General features: G+C 36.7%; 1 protein-coding gene across 1 annotated transcript in view; it reads right to left on the bottom strand.

The window, feature by feature from the left end:
- Window positions 1–27,042, bottom strand: part of LOC143398190 (teneurin-3-like) — a 113,427-nt gene that overhangs the window by 85,943 nt on the left and 442 nt on the right. The window contains exon 2 of the mRNA XM_076855259.1: window positions 1,984–2,262. Within this exon, the coding sequence (XP_076711374.1) occupies window positions 1,984–2,262 (279 nt within the window). The remainder of the gene's footprint in view (window positions 1–1,983; window positions 2,263–27,042) is intronic.

Raw genomic sequence — 27,042 nt, 5'->3', positions numbered from 1 at the left:
CCTGTTTACTCTCAATAAATGCTGCCAAATGTTCGATTTCAAGGCAAGGCCCTTGTCACTCTCTGCCTGCCTCTCTTCATTCTGCTTCATAACCAACACCTGAGGAAATGAAAGAGTGCAACTTCTCTAGCTTTCCCATCACTCTAAGAACTGGGTCTATGAGATTCCCAGGGAAACAAGGTCCTCCTCTAGTTAATAATAATTCATGCAGATGCACAGGGGCAGTGGAGTTAGAAATTCACAAGTTTTTCCGCAATCCTCCCAATCATTTTTTTTAACTAAACATTACAAAATTTGCAGATTTATGTTTTCTGAAAAGAAAGAAATGATACATGTTTGAAACTTGGTCATTCTCTTCCTTTCTATAATATCATAAATTCTATTGTGAATTTTAGGAAAATCAAATGCAGAATTTGAATATAACAATGTACCTGCAATTGCTCAAGGAGTGTTATATGAAGTGCAGATGGATGGGAAGCAATATTTACACCAAATTGTAAGTAGTTAAGGTTAGTGACTCTTGAATCCACTATGAAAATTGATATAAACACAGGATTTACTGAGGTGAATGGATTAGTTGAGGAAAATGTTGGCGGCCTGATTCTGAGACTCATTTTGTCCAAAAGAGGTATCCTTGTTTCTTGCTTGAGATTGAAATAAAGCTAGCTTTTACCAAGAACTTGCACTTCCAAGATGAAAATATTAAGTGTATGTTATTAATTGATCTTGACTTTAGTTTAATGCACTAAAATCTTCTATATAAGGTAAGAAATAGTTCTCGACGTCTTAAATTAGACTTTTTCCCTGTGAATAGGAAGGAAATGCCTAATAAGCGGTGCTCCCACTAGGTACCACTTCACACTGTCATTTAGCTGAAACCGAAAACTAACCAGAGATCTGCACTCTTATTGCAAAGCCAAGCTGACGAAGTTGTTCAATAAATATTACAAATGAAATATTATTAATAAGATAACCACCTTTCTTTCCAATGTCAAGGGATTCTTTTACCTTAATTTTGTCCTTTTTTTGATACATTGGATATGCATAGCATTAATAAACAGACTGAAGTAGCATTAAATCTGAAGGAGAAATGTTTTTTTTGTTGTTGTTGCTGTTGTCTGGTGCATTGGCACTGATGTTCCAATCCTTCCTAGAAGTAGCACTGACAAAAAATTAAGCTTTTTTTTTTTTTTTTTAAATTTATTACTGCATTACTACACATAAATTAAGTGGTTTTTTGTTTGTTTGTTCTTTGGTAATCCTGTACCGGCATTAGGACAGAAGTCCCAGTAATTTATAAAGACATTTTTCTTTCTTACATGTATAAAGCTACTATTTGGATACCCTTAAATCCAATTTTTGTGTGTGGATTTAATTGCACAGTCATCCAGTTCCCGAAGCACATCAAAGGCCACACTCCTCCTCTTTACCAAGAATTCAATTGCTCTCATCAACTAAGAAGTTTAAAGCATGATCAAATTTGTTCTTCAATCACTTGAGCCCTGTTAATAAACTATTCTGTGTGCTCACTCATCCATTCTAAGATTCTACAACTTCTTTAAGATATCTTCAAGAGGAATCTACAAAGACATCTTTGATTGCAAGCTAGCTCTGGGATAAACCTTATCAACACTTGCTTTGCTACTCTACGGAGGATAACAGGTGACATGGTCCAAGATAAGTCAAAGTTAATTTTTTTTTCCTGTACACAATTGAAATGTTTTTCAAAACTATAGCTAACATATCATAGACTACTTGCATAATTTAACAATCTAATGTTCAATATTGATTTTTTTCCAGGAAAAAAAAATGCATTATTCAAGGACATTTCTTGTATTCTACTGCATTAAACAAAAAGAAAGGAAGAAGGGAAGACAAAGAAGAATGGGAGGAAGGAAGAAAGGAAGGAGAACATGACCCATAGTCAACTAAAATAGGCAGAAGCACTGAATGCCAACATTATAAAGCAAAAATGAAACTTACCATTCTCACTGTCGGACTTGTTTTCGTGCTCTGTATCTGTCAGGGTGAGGGCTGAGTTGGACCGGCTTGACAGGCAGGAGCTGCGGCCTGATTTGACCCCCCTGCCCCAAAGTCTCATGGCATGCTCTGGGGACATCACTGCTTCATTTTCAGTATCAGCATCTGACCCTGCACTGATAGAGTAACCTCTGTGAGGGAGCCCCATTTCCGCACAAAATGCCAGTCCTCTTCGAGTTGCTGGTTCACAAACTCCTAACTGCCTTAGGGTAAAATTCTGTCCTAATTAGGGGGAAAAAAAGATAACAACTAGTGAGTATATGATTAGTATTATTCTTAGTTTAGTTTTTTTTTTTCTTTCTTTCTTTTAAAGAAAATCTCCCTGAAATAAACACTCACACATTCAGGTTTATCTGCTACCAGCACCAGCATTCCCATTAGCTTTGCGTGGTATATTGTCAAGGGGGTGCAATAATGGGGCAGAGTGGGGCTGCACTGCAGCCTGTCTACAAGCTCCAACTCAGACATCCCTTCTCCCACAAGCAACTCCATGGAGATGAGCAGGTAGCACAAACCATGAAAACTCAACCCAGAGAAAGGATTCCTTACAATGGCAGAATTTTGTTTAGCACAGACTTATGAAGTAATAGAAATTGCCCGAATTATTTCCTGTGTCCTGGCTCTAATCCTGGACTACAGGATTTTCCCACCCAGATGTTACTCCTTTGAAAAAGAAGAAGTTTCCCTTAAGAATAAATTTGTTCCTTAAGTAAAAACATGAGTTTGCTCAATCTTATTACATCTTCCCACCTAATTTAGCAATCAATCATAGATGGTGTGTGTGTGTGTGTGTATGTGTGTGTGTGTGTGTACACATGCATGCACTAAATTTTGGGGTGTAATGTCTTGAAAATTTGCAGCATGCTTTGGACATTTTGACATTCTAGGGATTTTTTGCTTTAATAAACACCTGGAAAAATCTGTATTGATCTGAGTAAAACAATTTTTGCAAATAAAGTAAACTCTTAAAGTGGAAGTATTATGTATTTAAAAATTAATGATAAAATCAAGTTCCCTGAAAAATAAATGGCTGTGAACTCTGTGGGCCTTTACTAATAAATTGAGCATAATAAAACTCATGACACTGCAATAACTTAAAGCAAAAGTGTTTAAATTAGGTGACACCTTAAAATGACTTCTGTTATTAATGACTTTCCCAATCCTGTATTTATTCTTGAATTCTCACATATGTTTGATGACACTATGGATGAGAAGAGTGTGAAAAATGTTTGCTTGTAAGATGTATATATAGGTCTCTTTCATTTCTTATATCTTGCTGACATGGTAGACTCTGAGACTTAGGTACTAATAAGAAACAAAATATTTACAAAGAATAGTAGTATAAGAAGAGTGATTTAAATTCAGCTACTGAATGACCAACAGTTTTAATTTTCCTACTTCTAGGAACACTTCAGTTAATTTGCTGGTATGAGAAACCTATGCTATACTTTTTAAGACAGTGTATTACAAATTACTTATGATAAAATGATATGTAGAATCTTCTAGGAAATAAATCAAACATAAAGTGTAATATAGCAAATATTGGGCTGTAAAGATATTAGCAGCCTCCAGGCCTCAGTATATTTTAACTAGTGTGGTTAATTGCTTTATTGCTATGGTCATAATCAGAAGTTGGAATCAGCTTTGTCTTGGTCAGACTTCCAAATGGATTCTGACAATGACACTCATAAATAATGAAAATCGGTTGCTACAATTAGCTGCAAATCAAACTGTGCTTACCAGGGAGATGTGAATAAGCATCTGAACAAAAAAAAAAAAAAACACAAAAAAATAAGAAAGAAAAAAGTGCCTGCCCACTTCACAGTGAGAATGTGGGTCAACTCACTGAGGTAGGACACAGGATTGTCAGTATTTTTCGTGAATTCTACTTATGAGAGTCAATCCAAACAAAATCATTGTCATCATAAACTGCTAATGGAATTGCTTTAAAAGAGTTTACTCACTGTTATTTCCATGTCACATTTAAAATGTTGGGGGGTGGGGGGTGCAGAGAACTCTACAACATTTTAATATTACCATCAAACATGCAGGTTTTTCAAAATAAGAATACAAAATAATTTTTAGGGAGTGAAAAAATAAATAAGAATGCTCCTCTGCGTTTCCCTCCTATATTGGGAGGTGCTCACATTCCAGAACAAAAAGACAGACGTTATAAAACGATAAGCATTCTCTTTCTTATCTTTGAACTTAATATTTTGAAACATTTTCCAAGTGTCAGACTTTTCAGGCTATTGCCATCTTGATGCAAAAATCCATGAGGTGAAAGAAAGCAGAAAACTGCAATCTTTATTTGTTCTCCAGGTATGTAAACACAGTTCATTTTGCAGCTAAATATCCAAGGCATCACCCCTCTGAATTGAACCTCTGCAGTCATCAGCTCACAATGACTCAAAACTCTTTAGGGCTGTTTCTGAAATGCAAACTAGAAAGCTACCCAAACAGCAGGAATCCCTATTAGATTTCTTCACTGAATTTAAAAGTTTATTTTTGTTTCCAGAGGAAAGAACACACTAAACTTGGCCTCTGATGGACCTGTGTTACAGCCACTTGCTACCTCTGTTCAAATCACTTCCCCGTGGCCTCTTTCTACCTTTCAGGGATTTCACAACTTGGCTTACAAGATGGTTTGTATAAATGAGGGGGAAATTCCTTAAAAAATAAATACCTTGACAAATGGAATTAATGATCATGGAGAAATGTGTAATTCTATGGTGGGGAAAGAATAATTTTCAAATCACTTGCAAATAGCCACATCACCACCAAAGTTGACTTTGACATAAGTAATTGACTTCATTCAAAAATGCCTTTTCCCGAGAAATGCCACAATGCTTCAGATTCTATTATTGTCAACTCTCCTCTTTGGGTAAGGCTTTTTAAATTTTAGGATCCCTTGTTTTAATGCAAACACCCTTCTCTGAAGATATCTAACCATTAAGCCAGAATAAATTAATCTACCAGATAATTTCCTGCAATCTAGCAACACTTAGCAAGATAAGCTATACTTATGATAGACTATGCAGTTTTGACAGAGTTGAGAAAAGAAAGGTTCCTGACTAGGTGAAAAGATAATTGGTGGGATAAAGGAGGTGGGAGGGCTGAGCTGGGCTGAGAATGTTTGGGTACAGCTTGAAGGAGATGTAGAAAAGTAGAAAAAGAAAGGCATGATGAGGCTGCTTAGGTACCTCTGGGACCAGGCTAACCATCTGATAGCCTTGGTTAGAGTCAGACTCAGTTCAAGTAGCAAATATTCTATTCTTATTTTCCACAATTTTTTTCAGATTGTAAAAAGTCTGATGTTCTTTGCACTACTTTTAGCACCACTTCTCTTAACTTCTCTTTCTGCCTTCCAGTCTTTATATTAATTCTGTTTGGCTAAGAATGGCAAACAAGTATTTCTCTCCTGGACTTTGAATTTTGGTAACCTTGATCAGCAGGGTCAATGGCAAATTTCCCATTACAATTTGAAACAGCACCAAAACAATAAATTGCAGCAAGAACAAGTCTACCTGAGGGTGGACATTCACTTGTGATTAAAATGCAAGGTTAGCTTGCAACAGATTAGGCATTTTTGTTTTATGACACTCATAAATTTGAAAATCTATAAAAGAAAAACTTAATGAACAACCTAGGCAGTTGGTATCATTTAAAAAAAAAAAACAACTTTACATTTAAAAAAATGAGTTAGCATACATGACAAAGGAGAATACAGCAGAGCAGAGAGGAATTTCTCAAAGCTGCAATCAGAGTGTTCTTCACCAATGGGTAAGACATCTACTATCTCTTATTTGAATTGGAAAGATAAAAATTCTACGTAAGAGTCTAGTCTTAGAGTGGCACAGGGTGATGCCAGTACCTTGGGGGCAGTGTATTCTTTCCCTTCTAATGTCCAAATTTCCCTAAAGTTGGCGCTGTCTCTTACTTTTTAAAAAACAAATGCTTTATTGAGATACAACTTATATACCATATGGTGTACAATTCAATGGCTTTTTAGCGACTATGATGTTAGAATACTTCTATTTACCCAAAAAGAAATCTTCTAAAATTTCCAGTTTGCTTCCCCCATCTCCCTTAGGAAATCACCAGTCTGCCTCTACTTCAATAGATCCACCTATTTTGAACATTTCAGATAAAAGAGACCTTACAATGCGTGGTCTTTTTTGATCAATTGTTTTCAATTAGCATGATGTTTGCAAAGTTCAAACATGTTATAACATCAGTTCTTCACTGTTTTTCATGGTTATGTAATATTCTTTTGTATGGATACACCATATTTATTCATTCATCTATTAATGGACATTTCAGTTTTTTCCACTTTCTGACTATTTTTTTTTTTAGAAAGAGTGAGGGAGAGAGAGAGAGAGAGAGAGAGAGAGAGAGAGAGAGAGAGAATTTTAATATTTATTTTTCAGTATTTGGCGAACACAACATCTTTGTCTGTATGCGGTGCTGAGGATCGAACCCGGGCCGCACGCATGCCAGGCAAGCGCGCTACCACTTGAGCCACATCCCCAGCCCCCCAATTTCTGACTATTATGAACTGCTTCTAGGAATATTTATGTAGAAATTTTTGTGTGTACACGTTTTCGTGTCTCTTGGGTATACATCCAGGAGAGGAATTGCTAGGTCTAGGGCAGTTCCCTACTTAATCTTATGAAGGCCTGGCAGACTACTTTCCACAGCAGATGTACTGCTTTATTCTCACTAGCAGTACACAAGGCTCTAATTTCTGTATGTTCTTATCAACACTTCTTATTAGGTATTGGTTTTCTTTTATCACACTGCAAATAGGGCCTGAAACTTGCAACCTGTGTTTAGAAAATCAATCATTGGTACTGAATGTGGGCGGGGGGAGGAATAATTGTTATTGTAAGAGCTAGGCACTTGTAATCCCAGAAACTCCAGAAGCTGAGCAGGAGGATCACAAGTTCAAGCCCAGCCTTAGCAATTTAGGGAGCCCCTAAACAACTCAGTGAAAATAAAATAGGGATCAAAATAAAGAATAAAAAGACTGGGGATGATAAAAAGTCCCTCGGTTCAAAACCAAGTATCAAAAATTAAATATAACAATTAAATAAATAAAAGCAATTGATTTATGGGCCTACGTGAGAATTCATTATTTATCTTTTTTTTTCTAGATTTCCTCTTATGCTGCTTTTATTCCTTATAAAGTATTTTTCTATTAACATTGTAAATACTCTTTAGCTAAGATTGTTTGCCTTTGGGACTATACCCTATACAAACAAAATCACTTGATCTAAATATACATGTACAAAAAATGTTTACTGCATCATTGTTGCAAAAATGTAAATACCAGAAAGGGAATGGCTGAATAAATTACATATCCATGCTATGGAACATTCTGGAACTAGCATAAATAATGAGTTTGGATCTCAATCTTTGATCTGGAAGGAAGACCATTATGTATGTTTTAAGTTAAAAAAAAAATTTAAGTTGCAGAATGGAGTTGTATGGTATGATCCCACTTCTGGAAACAAAGGAGGAGAATTAGCAGATTATGTAAGTGCTTGTGGTTTGAACATGAACAGAGATGAGAAGGAATATATTACTATTAATGATGGTTCATTTAAAAGGGATTGTAAGTGAAGGAAATTAGCTATTTTCTGTCTTATTGTTTTGCATTTTTACTTTCCTGATAATTATTTTAGTAATTTAAAAAACAAAGAAAAATCAAAACAACCCATTTTACAGGTATTTTCTTGATTTGCTGTTTAACAGTACCTGTTCAGTAATTAGACATTTAATATATTACCTTCTCTTGGGAAAGGGGAAGGTTAGGTTTTTAAAAATCTTCCCTTCTGGTCTGGAATTGTGGCTCAGTGCTTATGGTCTGAACATAATAGAGATGTGGTAGAGTGTTTGCCTAGCATGTGTGAGGCCCTGGGTTTGATTCTCAGCACTACATATAAATAAGTAAAATAAACGTCTATTGACAATTATATATATGTATAATCATTGTAAAGAAAAGAAATTGTGTATGATTATATAAGAGCATTTTTTCCCTCCATTTCAATCCTTCCCTTTCCCCTCATCATATATGAATTATTTTAAAGAAGATTAACCAGGGGCTGAGGTTGTGGCTCAGCGGTATAGCGCTTGCCTTGCACATGTGACACACTGGGTTTGATCCTCAGCACCACATAAAAATAAACAAATAAAGGTATTGTGTCCAATTACAACTAAAAAAAAATACTTAAAAAAAAAGAAGATTAACCATCTGTTTCTTTTACAAAATCCAAGGGTAAGAAATGGACAGATGAATCAATATAAGTATAATACACCGAAATAAAATAATCTATCATTGTCTTTAATTGTTTTTCTTAGTCACTATAAGCTTGAATGAAATTATTTATTTTCAGACATGGAGTGACACTCCTCCATAGGTCCGAGCATATCACAAAACAACAGATCAGGTAAATGCTTATTTTGGTACTTGTGACACACTGGATTTGATCCTCAGCACCACATAAAAATAAACTCTACAATCTTAGGAGAGTTTTCTATTTGGCTGAGTTTCAAAACAGTAAGACAATTACACAGTAAGAGAAATACCTGTAACTTCATTTCCTTGTGCATATTTTTTCAAGACACTCCTCTTCTTATACTTTCCCACTAACTACCTGAACTTGCCCTATCCCCTTTTACTCTGCAAATAAAATTCAAATATCTTCAACTTCTTGCTAAAGTTATCTATTAATATGTTACTAATCTCCAAAATCATACACTGATACCATTTTGGCATGCTGAAACCTCTGAACTGAAGGAGGCTGGAGACTTCAGAAGTAGCCTCAGAACAAAGTCTCTCTCTGGCCTTATCCTGACCTCCTGTCTCTCACCTCACTGATGCACATCACCCAAACCAGAGGTCCTCCTCCTTAAGGTGGATCACAGAAAATGGAACCTCTCAGGCTGGGGATATAGCTCAGTTGGAACCGTGCTTGCCTTGCATGCACAAGGTCCTGGGTTCAACCCCCAGCACCACCAAAAAAAAAAAAAAAAAAAAAATTTACTGGGACAGGGTTGTGGCTCAGTGGTACAGCACTTGCCTAGCATGCATGAAGCACTGGGTTCGATCCCCTGCACCACAGAAAATGGAACCTCTCTCTCAAAGCAAGTCATTAAACCAAGAATGATCATACTATCCCTGTTCCCTTTTACCCTCTCCCTAGAAAAACCCTGGTTCTGAAGGTGGACAGGCCTTGCTGCATTTCCCCTCCAGTCTGTTACTGGTACATCACACCCTTTCTGTGCAATAACATTTCTACATGACTGTCCATTTTTCATCAAGCCTAATAAAAACAGATAGCTTTCCCTAGGTCTCTCATTCCTGAAGGCTCCTGTTTCACACAAAATCTTCATTAATACATTGGTATGCTTTGCTCATGTTGACTTTCTCTGGATGAGAGTCCTATGTGCCATAGGCTGGGTGAGGAAAGGCAGCCCACCTTTCTGCCCCTACACAGATAACCTCAAATTTCCAGAGGATGTTGACAAGGATCACCGTGCAACATACTTATAATCCAATTCATTACACAAAACACAAGTCTAATGGAAGCCATTGCAGGATGCCCCCTCAGCAATCATTTTTAGAAAGCAGTTGTGGAGGGGGACCTCTGCCAATGGAAATCTGGGGCTAGGCACTAAGGTGAACTGGATGAGGAGGATGAGAAGGGAAAACCCCAGCTGTATCTGAAAGCAGAGGAAGCAGGATTAGAATGAATGGCCCTGGAGAATGTGCATTTTCTTCAAGATAAGATTGGTGAGGCCCAGAGGAGAAGGAACATATGGATATTGAAAGGAAGGTTTGGTGGCCCAAATGGGAAAAACTACATTAACTCCACTGACTTTTAAAGAAAAAGCATCTTTTAAGCCTGGATCTTGAAGGATTTATACACTCAACCATAGATATACATACATAGCGATTTTAGCAACCACTTGTAATTAGAGAAATATTTTTAGATTATTTCCTTTATTAAAGGCATTCTGAAAATAAATTTGCTTCTTACTTTCTCTTAGTAATTATTCCTTTAGAACAAACCAAGAGCCGGAGATGATAAGATGCCTACAACCTATCTGTTGGTATCTGATAGTCAAACTGCAGTAGGTACTAGTATGAATAAGCGTATGGTTTGGCATAAAGCAGCAGGTGTTTAATAATTGTGACTGAAGCGGCACCACAGTGATTCACAATGTGGATCCAAAATTGGCAACGTGGCGAGGACCCGGATACAAGTTTAGCAGTAAGCTGGGGGCTCAAGACATCAGACCAATAAAGGCCGAGGCAGGGGGAAAGGATTACCCCCACTGCGTCAGGAGGAGGGCTGTAAGCTACATCTATCTGCTCACACCTTCTGGTAGGTAATCTACAAAGCGGGTTGGCAGCCAAGGCTGAAAGAAGCACTTGCCTACTTAACAGCCAAAATTAGTTAACAATCACTTAGGCAGGGGAGCTAAAAGAGAGAGTTAAGAGGAAAACATTAACATGAAACAATGATAAACTGGAGCTATTTAACTTGTGTCTTTAGTACAGAAATTTAAGGTTGAGTAAACATGACCATCTAAATCCTTTAATCCCGCCGCTGACATTTATAGTGACTGAGAAGGATTAATCATTTTGATCTCCAAATGAATTCATTTTAAGCAGTTAATATTTAAAAGTAATAAACTTTGGAGTTCGCAGTAATTAGCCTAGTGGATCTGATTAATGTTTCAGGTTTTTGTCTCTTTATTAAACCCTATCTTCACACACACAAAAAAATAAGTTTGCTCAGGACCAGTATTTCAGAAAACACAAAAAAAGGTTTCAGATTCCTTTCGTTTTTGTATGATGACGGAGGTGAGGGGGAACGCTGGGGAAATGAAAAGTTTGGGGTCTAACTGGAAATTCATAGCAGCATTAAGTGCTGAATGGTAAGACCATCTGGTCATGTTTCTTTTGAAGTCTAGGATCAGTTCCCATTATTCACTATAATGGCATCCAAGACTAAACCAAATTTCAGTGTTTAAAATTAAAAGCATTTTCCTCTTGGCTCTTGTAATCTTCCTCTTTCACAATTTCCAACATGTCAGGAGGTTTGATATATTTTCACAGTGCAAAAAAAAAATAAATAAAAATAAAAAACAGCAAGTAAATAGAGTAAAAATAAGAAGAGTAAGAAAGTTTATTCCCTTTCCTTTCCGAAGCAGGATAAAAACGGTACAGAGACACCATAATTAGTATTTTAGCAAAGGAATTATTAATACTATTTTTACATCTGCCCAGTGCTATTAGTGACATGCTAAAATTATAACTTGCATGTTCTACATTTTAAAAATATGAATTAAATTCTTTTGACCTATCTGGAACAATATCATATATAGAAATATTTAACAAATAACTTATGATTTAGTATTAAAACTGCCCTCTGATGTAATCCATATTGAAGAGCTTAGAACAGGTCTTTTTTGATTTAGAAACTGATGAAAATATTTGAAAGACCTGGTTCCATCCATATGCCACCAACCCTTCATTCTCTCAGCACTGTCTGGATATGCCACATCTGCGATTATCCTGTTGGGCAAAATGTCTTTATCCAGAAAAACCCTGCAGTACAACGGCAGCAGAGGTTTCTAAGAGAAGATGTGGTTATGGCTCAGTAGAGGCCATGTGACTGCCCGTGGCGCCAAAGGAAATCTCACCCTGGCTGAAGCTGTATGAGAGTAAAAAGATAAATCCCAAACTTGCCACATTCAACTACAGTTGTTTGAATGTGTCTAGCTCTGTTTTTGTTTTAATATTATGGTTTAGGTAAATTTTTACATGCACTGAAATTCACAGATCTAAAGCAGACACTTCCATGAGTTTTAAGAAATGCATCTACCACAAGCCCAAACCAGATATGGCACCTCTCCATCATGCCAACCAAGTTTTCCCATGCACAGCTAATTCTTACTCCCACAGGCAACCACGGTTCTGATTTCTTCTACTGTAGATTAGTTTTGTCTGTGGATCCTTTTGAATAACATGATGTTTCTGAGATTCTTCCATGCTGTTGCACACATCAGCAGTTCATTCTTTTGTATTTCTAAGTTGTATTCTATTGTAAGAATGTACTGCATTTATTTATTTTTATTTTTTGGAACCAGGGATGGAACCCAGGAGCACTTAACCACTGAGCCACATCCCTAGTTGCCCCCTCCCCTTTTGGTACAGGGGATTAAACTCAAGGGCACTCAACCACTCAGCCACATCCCCAGCCCTATTTTGTATTTTATTTAGAGACAGGGTCTCACTGAGTAGCTTAGCACCTCACCATTAAGGAGGCTGGCTTTGAACTTGCAATTCTCCTGCCTCAGCCTCTGGAGCAGCTGGCATTGAGTGCCACCACACCCATCTTCCCCAGCCCTTTTTATTTTTTATTTTTAGACAGGGTCTCACTAAGTGGCTGAGGCTGCCTTTGAGCTTGTGGTCCTCTTGCCTCAGCCTCCCCAGCTGCTGGGATTACAGGCATGCACTACTACTGCAATTTATTATATCCATTCACTTGGGCCTATGATGAATAAAGCTGCTATCAACACAAGTTTTCATGTGCTTTGAGTAAATATTTAGAAGATGAATCTCTGGGTCCAAGAGGAGATGCTATTTTAACTTTATATATGAAATTTCCAGTTTCCAATGCAGTTGTGCCATTTTACATTTTACACTCCCATCAGCAATGTGTGAGAATTCTAGTTGTTCCATGTCCTCATCAACATTTGATGCTGTGAATCTTTTTAATTTCAGCCATTCTAGTGGGTGAATAGTAATCTCATTGTGATTTTGGCTTTAATTTCCTTGACAGGTAATGATGGCAAACATTGTTTTCATGTGCTTATTAAATATTTGTATATTTTTAATGCAACATTCCTCTTAGACGTTTTCTGCCCATTTTGAAATTGAGTTATCATTTGTTATTGATTTCTAGGAGCTCTTTATATAACCTATATTCAAGTCCTCTGTCTTACACACACACACACACACACACAAATTTTTCCCAGACTCTATTGCCTATTCATTTTCTTAAAGACATCTCTAAAAAGCAGAACTGTTTAATTTTGATGAAGTTTATTCTATCCAAGCTCTTCTTTTCCATTTAGCCTTTTCATAAACTTTTCATATCTTTTCATAAAGATATTTTTGCCTAACCAAGGTTGTGAAGATATCCCAAAACATATTTAGCATTTTATTGTGGTTTTCTAATAAAAATTAGCAAGATAAAGGAGTAGAATAAAAAAAACAGATTTGATGAGATTCTGCTTATTCCTGGCCTTATAAATCACCAGCTATTGACTGTGTGAGCATTTTAACAAGTGTAGGTCTCAGTTTTCCTCACCTATAAAATGGACTTAGAGGATTATAAAGATCTCCCAACCACTTAAGTCTTTATAGCTGCAGGAAGAAGGCAACACAATGGAACATGAGACAGAGCTGAGAACAATAGCATCAAAAGTACAAGAAAATGGAAGAAAAAATGGCCTTAGATAAAAATATGAGTCACAAGAGTTCATGTTTCCTTTAGCACGGTTGATATTTCATCCCTAAGCTAACTCAGAAGCAGGATGCCATCCTCTGGTCTAGCTCCTCCCTTGAACACCACGTCTGGAGTTCATCCTGAATTAAAAACTAACCATCAGGACAGCACGGACCTTAACAAGTTCTAGTCTGGAAAAGGTGCTTCTCTTCTCCAACCTCCAAAGTGCATAACCGACCTGCTTGGTTCCAAAGCAGGGATTATTTTCTGATTTCAACCTTTGATTTAAAACTGGAAGTCTTTCCTTCACAGAAGGAACCCCTCCCCAAATACAATTTCTGTCAATATTTTACTGTTTTTAGTTTTCGTTTTGTTCTTTTTACGGTGGTGGAGATTGAACCCAGGGCCTCGCACATGCTAAGCAAGGGCTCTACCCTGAGCAGCATCTCCAGCCCTTTTAAAAATTTATTTTGAGACAGCATCTCACTGAATTGCTCAGGCTGGCTTTGATTTTTGCAATCCTCCTGCCTCAGCTTCATATGTGGCTGGGATTACAGACATGCACCACCATGCCTGACTGCTGTTTTGAGTTTTCTTTCAAGTTTTGTTGTTGATGGTGGTAATTCAACTGATAATTTTTAAAAATGTGTTTCACATGTTTGTAAGAGGTTTTGAGTAAAGGTCTGAGTAAAGCTGTTCACGAATTCTTTCTTTTTATTGTTTTGTTTTTTCCTAAATCTAAATTTCCACAATTGCACAGAAAGTCCTCACTTAAGGAATATGTTGTGTCTAGATGTTGGTAAGGATCAGTATACGTTTCCCATGAAAACAACATGAAGGATGTCAGGCTGGAACTTGCAGGTCTACCAGGGTCTATGTCCCTAAGGGACTGAGTCAACAGCACTCAGGAGCATGGCTTCCACAGAGGAGACTGTCTCTTTAGAAACACACAATCCTAATTCCTAACAAGGAGACCTAACACAGGAGACTCTTCATTGTATTTTCTGTTTACCCATGCTGGGAGACAATTCCTAAGCAAATCACTGGTGATACCTTGGTTACATGAATGGTCAATGAAGGTTAGGAGCTGTGTGTAGGGATGTTAAATTAGGGATTAGCTATTGCCTTTTCCTGACTAAGAGGTAAACAGATTCACTATTTCAAGTTTATTGACCATTTGAATTTCTCTTTTGTGAATTGTCTATTCCTACCATTTTCCAACTGGATTATTCATTTTCAGTATGTAAAAGTTACTCATCTTACTATAGATATAAACTTTACATATGTCCTATGGATTAGAAATATATTTCCCTGTGTAATGATTTTGTTTCTGGGTATTTTCATTTACATGTGAAAGGTCTGCAAAAATAATCACAGAAGCCTATCTTTTCTTCTGAGTTTTCTGTTTCCATTAAAATACTCTCCCCTGCTCTTGGGGTGTACTTATAGTCCCTGGATCATGCTGTGGGGATCCACATCCCCTTTTCCCCTTGCCACCTTCTGTTATATAAACTGGCAAGCAAAAATAGTACACATTTCCTTTCCAGCAGCTAAGAATGGCCGTGCATAACAGTCCTGAAAAAAGAGTTGTAGGAGGAAGTCTCAGGGGAGTAAAAGAAGCAGTCCAAATGCAGAGAAGAGCCTCCTCACCTCTGCGTTCATTGTTATTTCAACAGGAATATGAAAGTACAGCAACCACCTGGGGATTCACAGGACAAAAGCCACATGCTAAGGGTGGCAAAGCAAAAGAAGATAGAAGGAAATCTGGGTCCTTGATGGCATCTTTGATCCCTGGACAGTCTATCTTTGGATTTATTTGCAAAAAAATATATATATATATAATAATTCTCTTAGGTGTTTAAGCCACTGTTTGGGGAGTTTTCTGCTATTCATAGCTCATGTCATTCCTGTATTAGTCAATCTCCCAAATTAACTTCTAAAATTTTTATTGCTTTATTTTTTTTACATTTGTCTTTAATCCATCTTAATTTATTTTTGAATATGCTGAGAGATATGGGTCCAATTTTATATTCTTCCAGATGGATAACCAGTTGTGCCAGCACCATTTATCAAATCATACTGAATAAAAAAAAAATTTTTTTTGTTTTATGTTACATTTCTGTACATACTAGGAAATTTTAGTTTATTCCACGAATCTATTTATTATTTGTACCAATAAAATATACATGTGATAATAGAAGCTTCATAGTATTTTAGAAATTATATAATAAGCCCATTTTATTCTATTTGCCTTTTCAACATGTTTTTGGCTATTTTTAGACATTTATTCTTTCACATGAATTATAAGATCACTTACTAAAATTAAAAATAACCCTGGGCTGGGGATGTGGCTCAGGCGGTGGCACGCTCACCTGGCATGCATGTGGCCCGGGGTTCGATCCTCAGCACCACATACAAACAAAGATGTTGTGTCCGCCAATAACTGAAAAATAAATATTAAAAATTCTCTCTCTCTCTCTCTCCTCTCTCACTCTCTCTTTAAAAAAAGAAAAAATAACCCTAACCCATTGGGATTTTATTTGATAGTTTTGACTTCTATACATTTGTTTAGTGAGAATGGGCATTCTTATGCTTTTAGCCTTTCAATCCAAAAACATTGCCTATCTTTCCATTCATTCAGATCTTGTTTTATGTCTTTCAATAATAGTTTACAGATCTCTTCATTTTGGATCCCATATTATGCTTATAAAATTTATTTCAAAGAATTTTATAGTGTTTGCTGCCTTTGTGATATAGGTCATTTTTTTTTTTCTGACTTCCAAATTGAGTCAGTGATTGCTTAGTAACTACTGTAATTGCATATGTTATGGTTTAGATCTTAACTGTCCCCTGAAAAGCACATGTTGGAAGTGTGGTCCCCAATATAGGAAAGTTCAGAGGTGGGCATTTAGGCTAATCCATTTGCTGGCTTAATCCACTGATGAGGTCAGACCCCTAATCAGAGTTGAAAGAACTAATGGGTGGTAATTGTAGGCAGGTAGGTGTGGCTAGAAGAGGCGGTCACTGCAGGTGTGTAGCCTTGGACTATATCTGTCCCTGGCTCCTTCCCCAGCCTGTTTCTGTTTCTGGCTGCCATTAGCTAATCAGCTTTCCTAGGACACAACCTTCTACCATGATGATCTGCCTTCCCTTGGGCCCAGAGAAACATGGGCTGAAACCATGAGAACAAAATTAACTATATTACCTATGTTATCAACACATTTATCTTGTATTTATTCAAGTACAAAATTCATATCAAATTCAATTTTTTTATTTCTAGAGACACATGGATTTTCTATGTATATAGTCATACATTTAACAAAAGTGCTAATTTTAACTTTTCCCAAAATATACATCAATTGTTGGAACTTCTTCTCTAATTGCATTTACTAAAACATCTGGAGTAATGTTGAATAGTAATTGTGACACTATTGTTGAAACTTCCATATGATCTTGATTTTATTTGAAAAGTCCTAGTATCCCACCATTTTGAATGCTATTTAACTTTTTAAAATAATCATCTTACACATGACTATCATATTTGTTTTTTCTTCTTGACTTAGTTTATTTTAATAAAGAATGTTTTCTAAATTTTATCTAAAACTTTTTTTATCATCTATTGATAAGATCATGTTTTTCTACTTTGATTAATTAATGTAATTATGTTAACACATTTCTTATATTGAAAAAAGCCTGCATTGACAGCAAGGATTAGTAACCACTTGGTTATTAATTCGGTTTAGCATGTTACACATTTTATATATTGCTGGAAATATAAATATAGCTGTTTAGAACTTTTGCACACATAATGAGAAGCAATTTTGGTTTATATAGCTTCTCTTTTGTATTACTTAAGTCAATTTTGTTACTAGGCTATAGCAATTTTTTATTTTTATTTTTTTAGTTGTAGATAGACACATGCCTTTATTTTATTTCTTTATTTTTAAATGGTGCTAAGGGATCAAACCCAGGGCCTCAAACATGCTAGGAAAGTGCTCTACCACTGAGCTACAGCCCCTGCCCAGGCTATAGCAATTTAATATGAATTTTGATGGATTCCATCTTTCAGGGTGTCAAGTAGCTTTTTGATATTGAACTTTTTTGATATTGTACTTTGAAGGTTACAAAATTTCACCTAGAAACCTATCTGGCACTTTTTAATGGCACCTGTTTTAATCACCTTCCTAATTTCTTCTGAGATAATTGGTTTTGACAAATTTTCTCCATGTTCTAAAATCATTTGGGTTAAATCATATTTTCTAAAATTTTTCAAGTGCACTGCTTAGCATAGTCCCATTTAGTTGTTAAAATATTTTCAATATCTCTCCTTCTTTTTGTTTATAGGGGCTCTCGATTAATCTTTTTAAAGAATCAGCTTTTAGTTTGTTTTAAATTCCAGCTTTGATTATCTAACTTTTCCTATTTCATTTGGTTTATTTTCCCCATATTTATAATTTCTTAACATGAATATATTTATATACTTTTATTGTTTATATTTATTCTTTAAACATATTTCTTAGCAATATATTTTCCTATCCATAGGGCTTTTACTATCACCCATAAATTTTGGAAGTAGAATTTTTTTGTTTTCTGTTGCTTCTTATCATAATCAATGATGTCAAAATCCTTAGGGCAATGTTGTTTTCATTGGTTTATATTTTTGTTATTTGTTTCTAATTTTACTAAATTTTATGATGAAATGTTTTGGCTTATAAAGTTTCTTCTTTTCTAATGTTTATGTTTCTGTTTTGTTGCCAATACAGAATCAGTTTATGAAAGTATTCCATACAAATGTGGAAAACTATAATTTCTACCTGACATTATAGATATCTGACACACACATATATAATAGCTAAAAAATTAATTAATATTACATAACTGCTTTCTTAATTTTCTCTTTTATATCTGCCTGATTCTGAAAGAGGTGAATCAATGCATCCCATTATAATTTGTTTCAGCAATCTCTTTTTCCCCAATAGTTTTGGCTTATAACTTTAGCTACTACATTGTTTAATGTATATAATTTAAGAGTCCTTGCCCTCTGTACTGTGTCTTTTATTGTTTGCTCATTGGTCTTTTTATCTTGGGTAAAGTTTTTTTTTCTTTTTTAAAAATTTGTTCTTTTTAGTTATACATGACAATAGAATGTATTTTGACATATCATACATACATGGAGACTAACTTCCCATTCTTGTGGTTGTACATGATGTGAAGTCACACTGGTCGTGTATTCACATATGACATAGGAAAGCTATATTTGATTCATTCTATTGTTTTCCCCATTTCCATCCCCCTTCCCTTCCTTCCATTCCCCCAGTTCAATTCAGTGAACCCCCCACCCCATATTGTAAGTCAGCATCCACATATCGGGGAGAACATTTGGCCTTTGGATTTTTGGCACTGGTTTATTTCACTTAGCATGATAGCCTCCAGTTCCATCTATTTACCAGCAAATGCCATAATTTCTTTCTTTTTTATGACTGAGGAATATTCCATTGTGTATATGTACCACATTTATTTTTATCCATTCATCTATTGAAGGGCACCTAGGTTGGTTTCATAGCTTAGCTATTGTGAATTGAGCTGTTATGAACATTGATGTGGCCACTCACTATAGTATGCTAATTTTAAGTCCTTTGGGTATATACTGATGAGTGGGATAACTGGGTCAAACTGTGGTTCCATTCCAAGTTTTCTGAGGAATCTCCATACTACTTTCCAGAATGGTTGCATCAATATGCAATTCCTGTTTATAGAGTTTTTAAAATAAATTCCACCTTTTCTGATATTAATGCTGCTGCTCCTGCTCTCTGTTTGTATTTACCTGGTGTCTCTTCATTTTCAACCATTTCTTTTAACTATTTTAAGTGTGTTCCTTATAAATGCCAGTAACTTTTAGGAACCAATTGAATAGTTGATGTCAAGATTGGTGTATTTATGTTTCATGTAATATGTGGCGGGTTTTATTCCTTCCTTCTTGTTTTATGATTCTTCATGATTTTCCTTGTTTCTACCTTTTCCTTGGAGCTGTTCTTGCTAATTTGGTCAGGTTGATATCCATTGCCTTTACCCTGCTAATTAGGTAGGCCTATTGTGCTTTTTTTTTTTCATTCTACTGATGATTGCTTTCCCTTTCTGACATTCAAATTCAAATACATATTTTTTTCATTATTATATGAATGCAAGAGCAATTATTTACCTCCAATAAAGCTCTATTTCCTTCTCTCTCCATCTTCAGATGAGATGGGATTTTGCAAGACTTTAACTTTCCCTACCACTTTTCCCCAACTACCGAGTAGCTGAGATTGATAAGTACTTTTAGTTCAGCATTTGTTAAAGCTTCCCTCCAGCTGTTCTGTAACCACCATTTGAGGCTTAACTATATATACCATAAAGCTGATTGCTCATCACCTCTCCTTTTCATAGGCTGTGATTCTGCCAACTTGGTGTTCCTCCCTGAATATACCCTATCCATTGTAGATACAGTCTCTGGATCTTTTGTATCCCCAAATTATCTTTCATTCATTCTGAGAGATGAATGGCCCGATAGGGTTCAGGACATGCTACCACAAAATATGGCACCTTGGCATTTGAGAAAACAGCAAAGACAAAAGGCCATTCTCCCCCATCCTGTATCTCCTTCCCTTGAACACAGGTCATAAATCCTAGGAAGGCCACTCTCTGACTTTCTCCCCTACAGCTGGTCACAAGGCCCTCATTGTGTTGATCACCAGTAGGGGCAACCTTCTATGTGTGGGTGGAGAGGGGAGAGTTGCTGCCCCTGTACATGACTATGAAGACTCTTTCAAAGTTGTTTTGTTTTGTTTTTCTTTTTGTTTTCCAAATAAGGCCCTCCAGGAAAACTTACAAGGAACCATCCGGACTCCCTGAGTCACAGTGACTTACCCTTTCTCATTATAATACTTGATTCTCCACCCATAGGTATTTCTGTCTTGCCTTTTTTGAACACATGATATTGAGCTCAAACTGAGCATGCTCAGGAATACATCGGCCTCCACTTATAATGACAAGTCTTTTCTATATAATTATGTAAAAAATTCCCCAATAAAAGCCTTTTCTTTCTATGTTTAAAGAGATAATCCTTTGAGAATTATCTTCAGAGTCCTTCTCCTTTTCTCTAAGTAATAAATCTTTCTTTACTTTTTTTCTCTCTTGGTTGTACTCATGGGTATCATACTCATCAAGAGGTGAACCCATGGTGTTTGGTTACAATTGGAGAGGTAGCCTTCCTAGATCCAGAGGAAAGGAACATCCTTCCCTCTGAAAACCCAAGAATGCAGAGAAGAAGCGGATCAAACAGGTCTTGTTAAATCAACCTCCCCTTTCCCTCCCAAAGCCGGAAGGGGCTCTCTCTGAGGTTGCCTTATGTGACCAAGAGAAGCCCTTCCAGGAGGAGCTCAGTTGTCTTCAACCCCTAGTTGTCTTCAACCCCTATCACTAGTCAAGAACTCACAGGAAATGAGGACCCAAGGTCCCACACTTCCCCCAGAGAGAGTGGGTCATAAGCAACTATTTATTCTTTGGAGAGTTGTCACTGGTCAGACTTTTTTGTCACTACTTCTCTCCAAAAGATCCACACCCATACTTCTTTCTGTAGCTGAGAACACTGCTTAAGCTTCGACCATCTGATCCTTCCTTGGGTTTCACATTTCTTGGGTGACTCCTATAGGCTTGCACACTGAGAAATCTGTGCACATTTTCCGTTAATGTCTATTGTCAAGTTTGCTTTAGAGACTAAAATTATTGTAACTTTAGTAGGTGGAAAGAGAGGATTCCTCTGTTGCTATACTACCATCACAACATACTCCATCTGACTATATTTCTCCATAACCATTCACCTCTTTATCAGACCTAAGCATTAAAATACACACATTTACCTGTTTCTTTGGATCTTCATTTCCTTAGGAAAGTTCCCATGGCACATAAAGTGTAAATTAAATACCTTTGTATGCTCTTCTCTTATTAATCTGCCTTTTGTTATAGGGCCTTAGTGATGAGCCTAGTGATCTCTAAGAAAAGATATCTTTCCTTCTCTGTAATATCTTCTCTGCATATACCACCCTAAAGTATTATGCCACTATCTTCTAGCTTTCATTGTTTCAGACAAGAAAATCATTATTAGTCTTATTTATTTTTCTTTATAAAAAGAAAAGAAAAAAGTTACTTGATTTTTTTTTAACCTTAGAATTTTGTACCCAATTTTTTACCCAAAGAATTTTTCTGGTGAGTACTTAGGGATGTGTGTGTGTGTGTGTGTGTGTGTGTGTGTGTGTGTATGCGCACAGTTATGCATGTGTGTTTATCTTAATTTTGCTTTCTGATTTAGATACTTCTACTTTGTCCTTAAAACCATTCATTTGGATTTCAACAATGACCCCTCTCTTCAACTTATTTATGTATTCATTTTGGTGCTGGAGATTGAACCTAGGGTCTTATGCATTCTAAGCAAATGCTCTACCACTGAGTTACACCTTCCATTCTATTTTGTTTTTAAATTTTAAAATTATGGCTTTTCCCTCCCTCTATTATTTGATTGCCAGTGTTGGTTGTGTTGTTGGTGGTTTTTAAATTATTGTTGTTCTTGGTTTTCTGTGAGTGCTCATATTGTAATTTTTAATTTTAGTTCACATTGTCATCTGTCATCTCCACTGCTCATTTTTATTATATGTTTATGGTTCTGTTTGCTTGCATCCTATTCCATTTCTTGCTTGCTGGTTGCAATTAAGCACATTACTTTCCTGAGGTGCCTTAAGAAATAGTGGGAAGTTCTGTTAGACTCTAAGGACAAGCCTTTCTACTACTTGATTTCCATAGCTGGCATTCTCATAATATCAAGAGTGGAGTACTGCATCTTTTAGGTTCGCCCAGCTCCTGAGGGGCAAGGAAGCCAACTGCTCCTTTCAGGCAAGATCCAAGGGATCTTGGATCTCTCTCTCTCTGGAATCATGAAGTTGCAGTGTTCTTTTCCATCTTTACCCTATTCTGATCTCTCACCAGGCCCTAAGCGAAAACACTTGTATCAGAGTGTTCCTTTCGGACCCTAATAGATTTTCAGCTCCCATCTGTAACCTTGATGACAGTTCAGCTCAGAGGAGATAAGGGGTTGGTTGGGAGAGGGGTTAATGAGGCATCAATCAAACCACCATCAAGCCAGAACCCTGGATAAATATTTACAGGAGAGCCCAAGTTGTTCTAATGTTTTTTCTTGGGAAGGGGCAATTCTAGAATCTGCAATATTGTGTAAAAGATGGGATAGAACTGGAGATGTAACTCAGTGCTCGAGTATTTGCATACCATGTGTGAGGCTCCTGGTTCACTCCCCAGAATCACATGAAAACATAAATAAATAAAGGACTAGGGCTCAGGATGCAGCAGAAGAATCAGGACTTACGGGACCTACTTTCTTTTGCCTCCCTAACAGAACTCTCTTAAACCATACTTATGCAATGTCATAATGTCAGAATATAAGCCATGTTTGTGGAAGCTGGAGGCTACTGGACACTACTGCTTATGATAAAAATGAAGAAATGCCAAGTCCCAAAGAGAGGAGTTTCTGGAATTGGAACCACACTGTTAGGGAACACCAGAGGTGAGTCACACTTAGCAATCACGGAGTGCCTGTCTTTGTTAATCTGCTTTCCTCTTTCTTCCCTTCCGTTCTTTGAAAATGTTTTTTTCTATTTTGATTTCAGTTGTGTGTAAACATAGATAGGATCCAATTCTTAAAGTATAAAAACCAACAAACTTTCTCCCCATTGCCAATTTAGAAATTAAGAATAAATGATCTTGGGCTGGGGATGTGGCTCAAGCAGTGGCGCGCTCGCCTGGCATGCGTGCAGCCTGGGTTCAATCCTCAGCACCACATAAAAGATGTTGTGTCTGCCGAAAACTAAAAAATAAATATTAAAAAATTCTCTCTCTCTCTTTAAAAAAAGTTTTAAAAAAAGAATAAATGATCTTTTCATTGACCATCTTTTCATTTTAAAATCCTGAAATTCACAGCCCCACCACAGATTACTGACTATTAAACAGTTTGAGTTAGGATTGTCTCAAGGTTGGTTTTCTTAGACTTACAGTTTAGTGGAACAAAAATATTCTTTTTTTCAAACACTATCTCTTTTTAAATTCTGCCCTTATGGCCAATATTCCTTGTTGGAGTTGACAGCATTCTTGTTTGGTCAAGAATACTACAAGCATGTGCAGAGCACAAGAGAGATGAAGCAGAGAAAAAAAAAAAATTTCTTTTATCGCTTTTCCAAAACTGTGGTATGATCTTATGCAGCTGTTTTGTAAGAAATGTGTCTCAGACCTGACGGGATAACTTCTCTTCAAAGATGAATCAAAGAAAATAGTATCCAAGAATGCAAAACATGCCATTGTTACCCTAACCCCATCACACCTATGGAGAGCTCCACAGCTGCTGAGAGAGCAACTATTTCCATCACCCATAAACCACACAAAGAGACTGAAATAGAGAGAGAGGAGATCTATGTGAGATCCAGTCAAATTACACATACTGTGAAAATGAAATCATCCCCAGCCTTAAGAGTATCTAAATATAACACGTAATTAACAGTAGTCACCTGCCAGTCAGTAAAGCCATAAAAAATGATTAAAATCAAGTTTGATGATAGGCTATAAATTTGGTGGCTAAAAAGAAAAACACCACATTTCTAGATTTGAATTCTCCATGTAATTGCATTAACAGGGTCTCTGCTCCCTCCAGCTGAAGTGGCATTTCCTTATGTCACTCAAGGAGTAAGGGGACTGGACGCAGGACTGACGAGCTCTTTTAAAACTCTACGGGCAAGCTAAATTAGCATGATTCTTTGGAATTGTTTCAGAGATCTTTGGCTACCATTAATATTTTCCATCTTTCATTTTTATTATGTGTATGATGTCAGGAGCTGTCGCAGGAAGCACATTTTGTCAATTAAATAATTAATCCCACAGCATAATAGTCAGTGAGGAAAAATTGACATTTGTCAGGTTCAAAGAAAATGAAAGCCTGGGAGGATTTTTCATTATGCTTGCTTAAAAAAAAAAAAAAAAAAAAAAACCAAAAACATAATCTGATAGCAGACTCTCCCTATTCATTTCTCTCCTACACCTATGGCTTTTGCTACAAACACACCCCATAGCAAACCACAGGGAAGGAAAAGAATTTGCAATGCTTCCTCCACCTTCATCCTTACCCACCCCAGTACACACTCAGGTTAATTTTATTTCCTATATATGTCTCACATTTGCCCACTTCTCACCATTCACACTACCACCACTTTAATATGGAATTGAAGAAAAATAACTCCAAGGGGCAATTAGAACACTGAATTGCCTACTTTCTGCACAGAGCTTCAAATCCTGAGCACTAGAGGTAGTCTGGCCTGGGGTCAAGTGCTCACTAGCCAGGGGATCTCCAAGCCTCTGGGGTCTCACTCTGTGGAAGGAGGCTACCAGGAGGACCTAGTCATCAGGTGACTGTACACATAACCCACTCAGCGCCTTGGCACACAGTCAGGCATCAGTTCACCTTAGCCAGCATTAGCATTATGTTCCACTTATGTTTTCATACATTCTCATTGAGGAGCCTGTCAGTGAATCAGGGCACCTTCCAACACTGCACTTCTGCTTTTCCTTTCACTTCTGCTCTTAAAGTTCTCACTTCTCCACTGGGCTCCTGACACCAGGCCTCCATCTACTACCTTGCTCGCTTTCTCCTTGCTGTGCCCCTTTTCCTTCACTAGTCCCCGGCTTGCAAGGAGCTGAGTAATACTACTATTTGGTCCCCAAGAATGTTGGTTCCAGGGTTTCCACAGATGGTATCGCCAATGTCGTCAACAACAGTCTGCACTGGATTAACGCTGCCTAGGAGGTGCAAATTTCAGTGCGCTATTTTTAACCTGTTTAAGCATCCTCCAGTCTGCCAAAACTAAATGCTTGCTTGGGGTGGAGATGAGTCTCCTCAACACATCGCACCACATGTGTTACTTTTTTGTCCTAATAGTATTCCACAATGTAGCCCCCCAACCAAAACAACAACAACAATAACAAAAAACCCAGGGCACTAAAGAATTACTTTTATTACAAAATGCAAGTCTTCGTGCTAGGTTCAGAACCTATCCCTGTCTACACTACCTATTTTTTTTTTTTTTAATTGGTGAATGATGTACACTTATGCTCTATTTCAGCTGGGTAGACAGTGTGAAAGAGAAAAAATCAGGTTTAGAATTGGTACAATGAACTGAGTCTCTTGACTTATGATGAGTACATATGTCAAATATGTTTTCTATGTCTCCTCTAAAAATGAATTTAAAATCTTTAGCTATCTTGTCCTTTTTCATAAAATTTGATACCAGCAATCAGCAAGGCATGCTTAAAGGGGGAAAAAAATCTCTCTTTAGGAAACAAATGAATTTTCTTTGGTGTAAACTGATGTGGCTGAGTGAATACTATTGCATCTAGCTAGGGAAGGCTCTTTCCACAATGCAGAAAAGAAACATGGGAAAGTTTTGAACAAACTGTTGCACTATAACTTTTTCTTAAATTTGTTCCTGCCCAATATCAGATTCTTAGTCACACTGTCTGTGAAGTGATTGGAAAAGAATGAATATATTATTTACTATTTAGGTTTGATTTATTTCTTCCCCACTAATTTCCTGATTAGATTAACTAAGAAACAGTAAGTTCTGTGTGAATTGTAATGCATGATATGAATGTAAAAGGAATTTGTTTTTATTATTAGTAATTTTGCCCACATCTCAAGACTGTATTAAATGAACTATATAACTATGAATGCCTCCCTTAAAATAAGCTTCTGTCTTGGGCTGGGGTTGTGGCTCAGAGGTAAAGCTCTCGCCTAACATGCATGAGGCACTGGGTTCAATCTTCAGCACCACATAAAAATAAAATAAAGATATTGTGTCCACCTATAACTAAAAAATAAATGTTAAAAAAATAAGCTACTGTCTTAAGCACAAAAGTTGGTTCGTTTAGTATTGTGAAGTCAAGATACAGATGTCATTATCCCAGTGGTAGGATATGGATACAGAAAAAGGGAGTGTAAAAATGTTCAAGAAATGTATGCAAATGATCAAGCCACAGCAGACTATTTTACAGGAAACTAGAATGTTTTCAGGTGTAATCTTAATGTACAAGGTTACCTAAGAGAAAGAAGATGGATCCCTTTGATGGCAGTCTCTTGATAATGTGCAGCCTTGCAAATAGCTGGGCTGGATGGAACATGAGATTATCTAGGGTCATAGTTCTTAGTTTCTTGTGAGGGACAGGTAACTTTCCTCTTCCACAGCTCCTGGTTTGCTTGTACTAGTTCTAACTATAAAAGCTATAATCGTGAACACCTTCATTCAAATAAAAAGGAGCCCTACAGACTTGAGTTTCAGGCATATGCGCACAAAATTTGGCCATGCTTAGAACCATAAACTTTACATGTGAA

The sequence above is a fragment of the Callospermophilus lateralis genome, chromosome 4, assembly GCF_048772815.1.
Source record: "Callospermophilus lateralis isolate mCalLat2 chromosome 4, mCalLat2.hap1, whole genome shotgun sequence".
NCBI classification, from domain to species: Eukaryota; Metazoa; Chordata; class Mammalia; order Rodentia; family Sciuridae; genus Callospermophilus; species Callospermophilus lateralis.
Note: the sequence above shows the minus strand (reverse complement) of the source record. Positions and strands in the feature narration are given on the sequence as shown.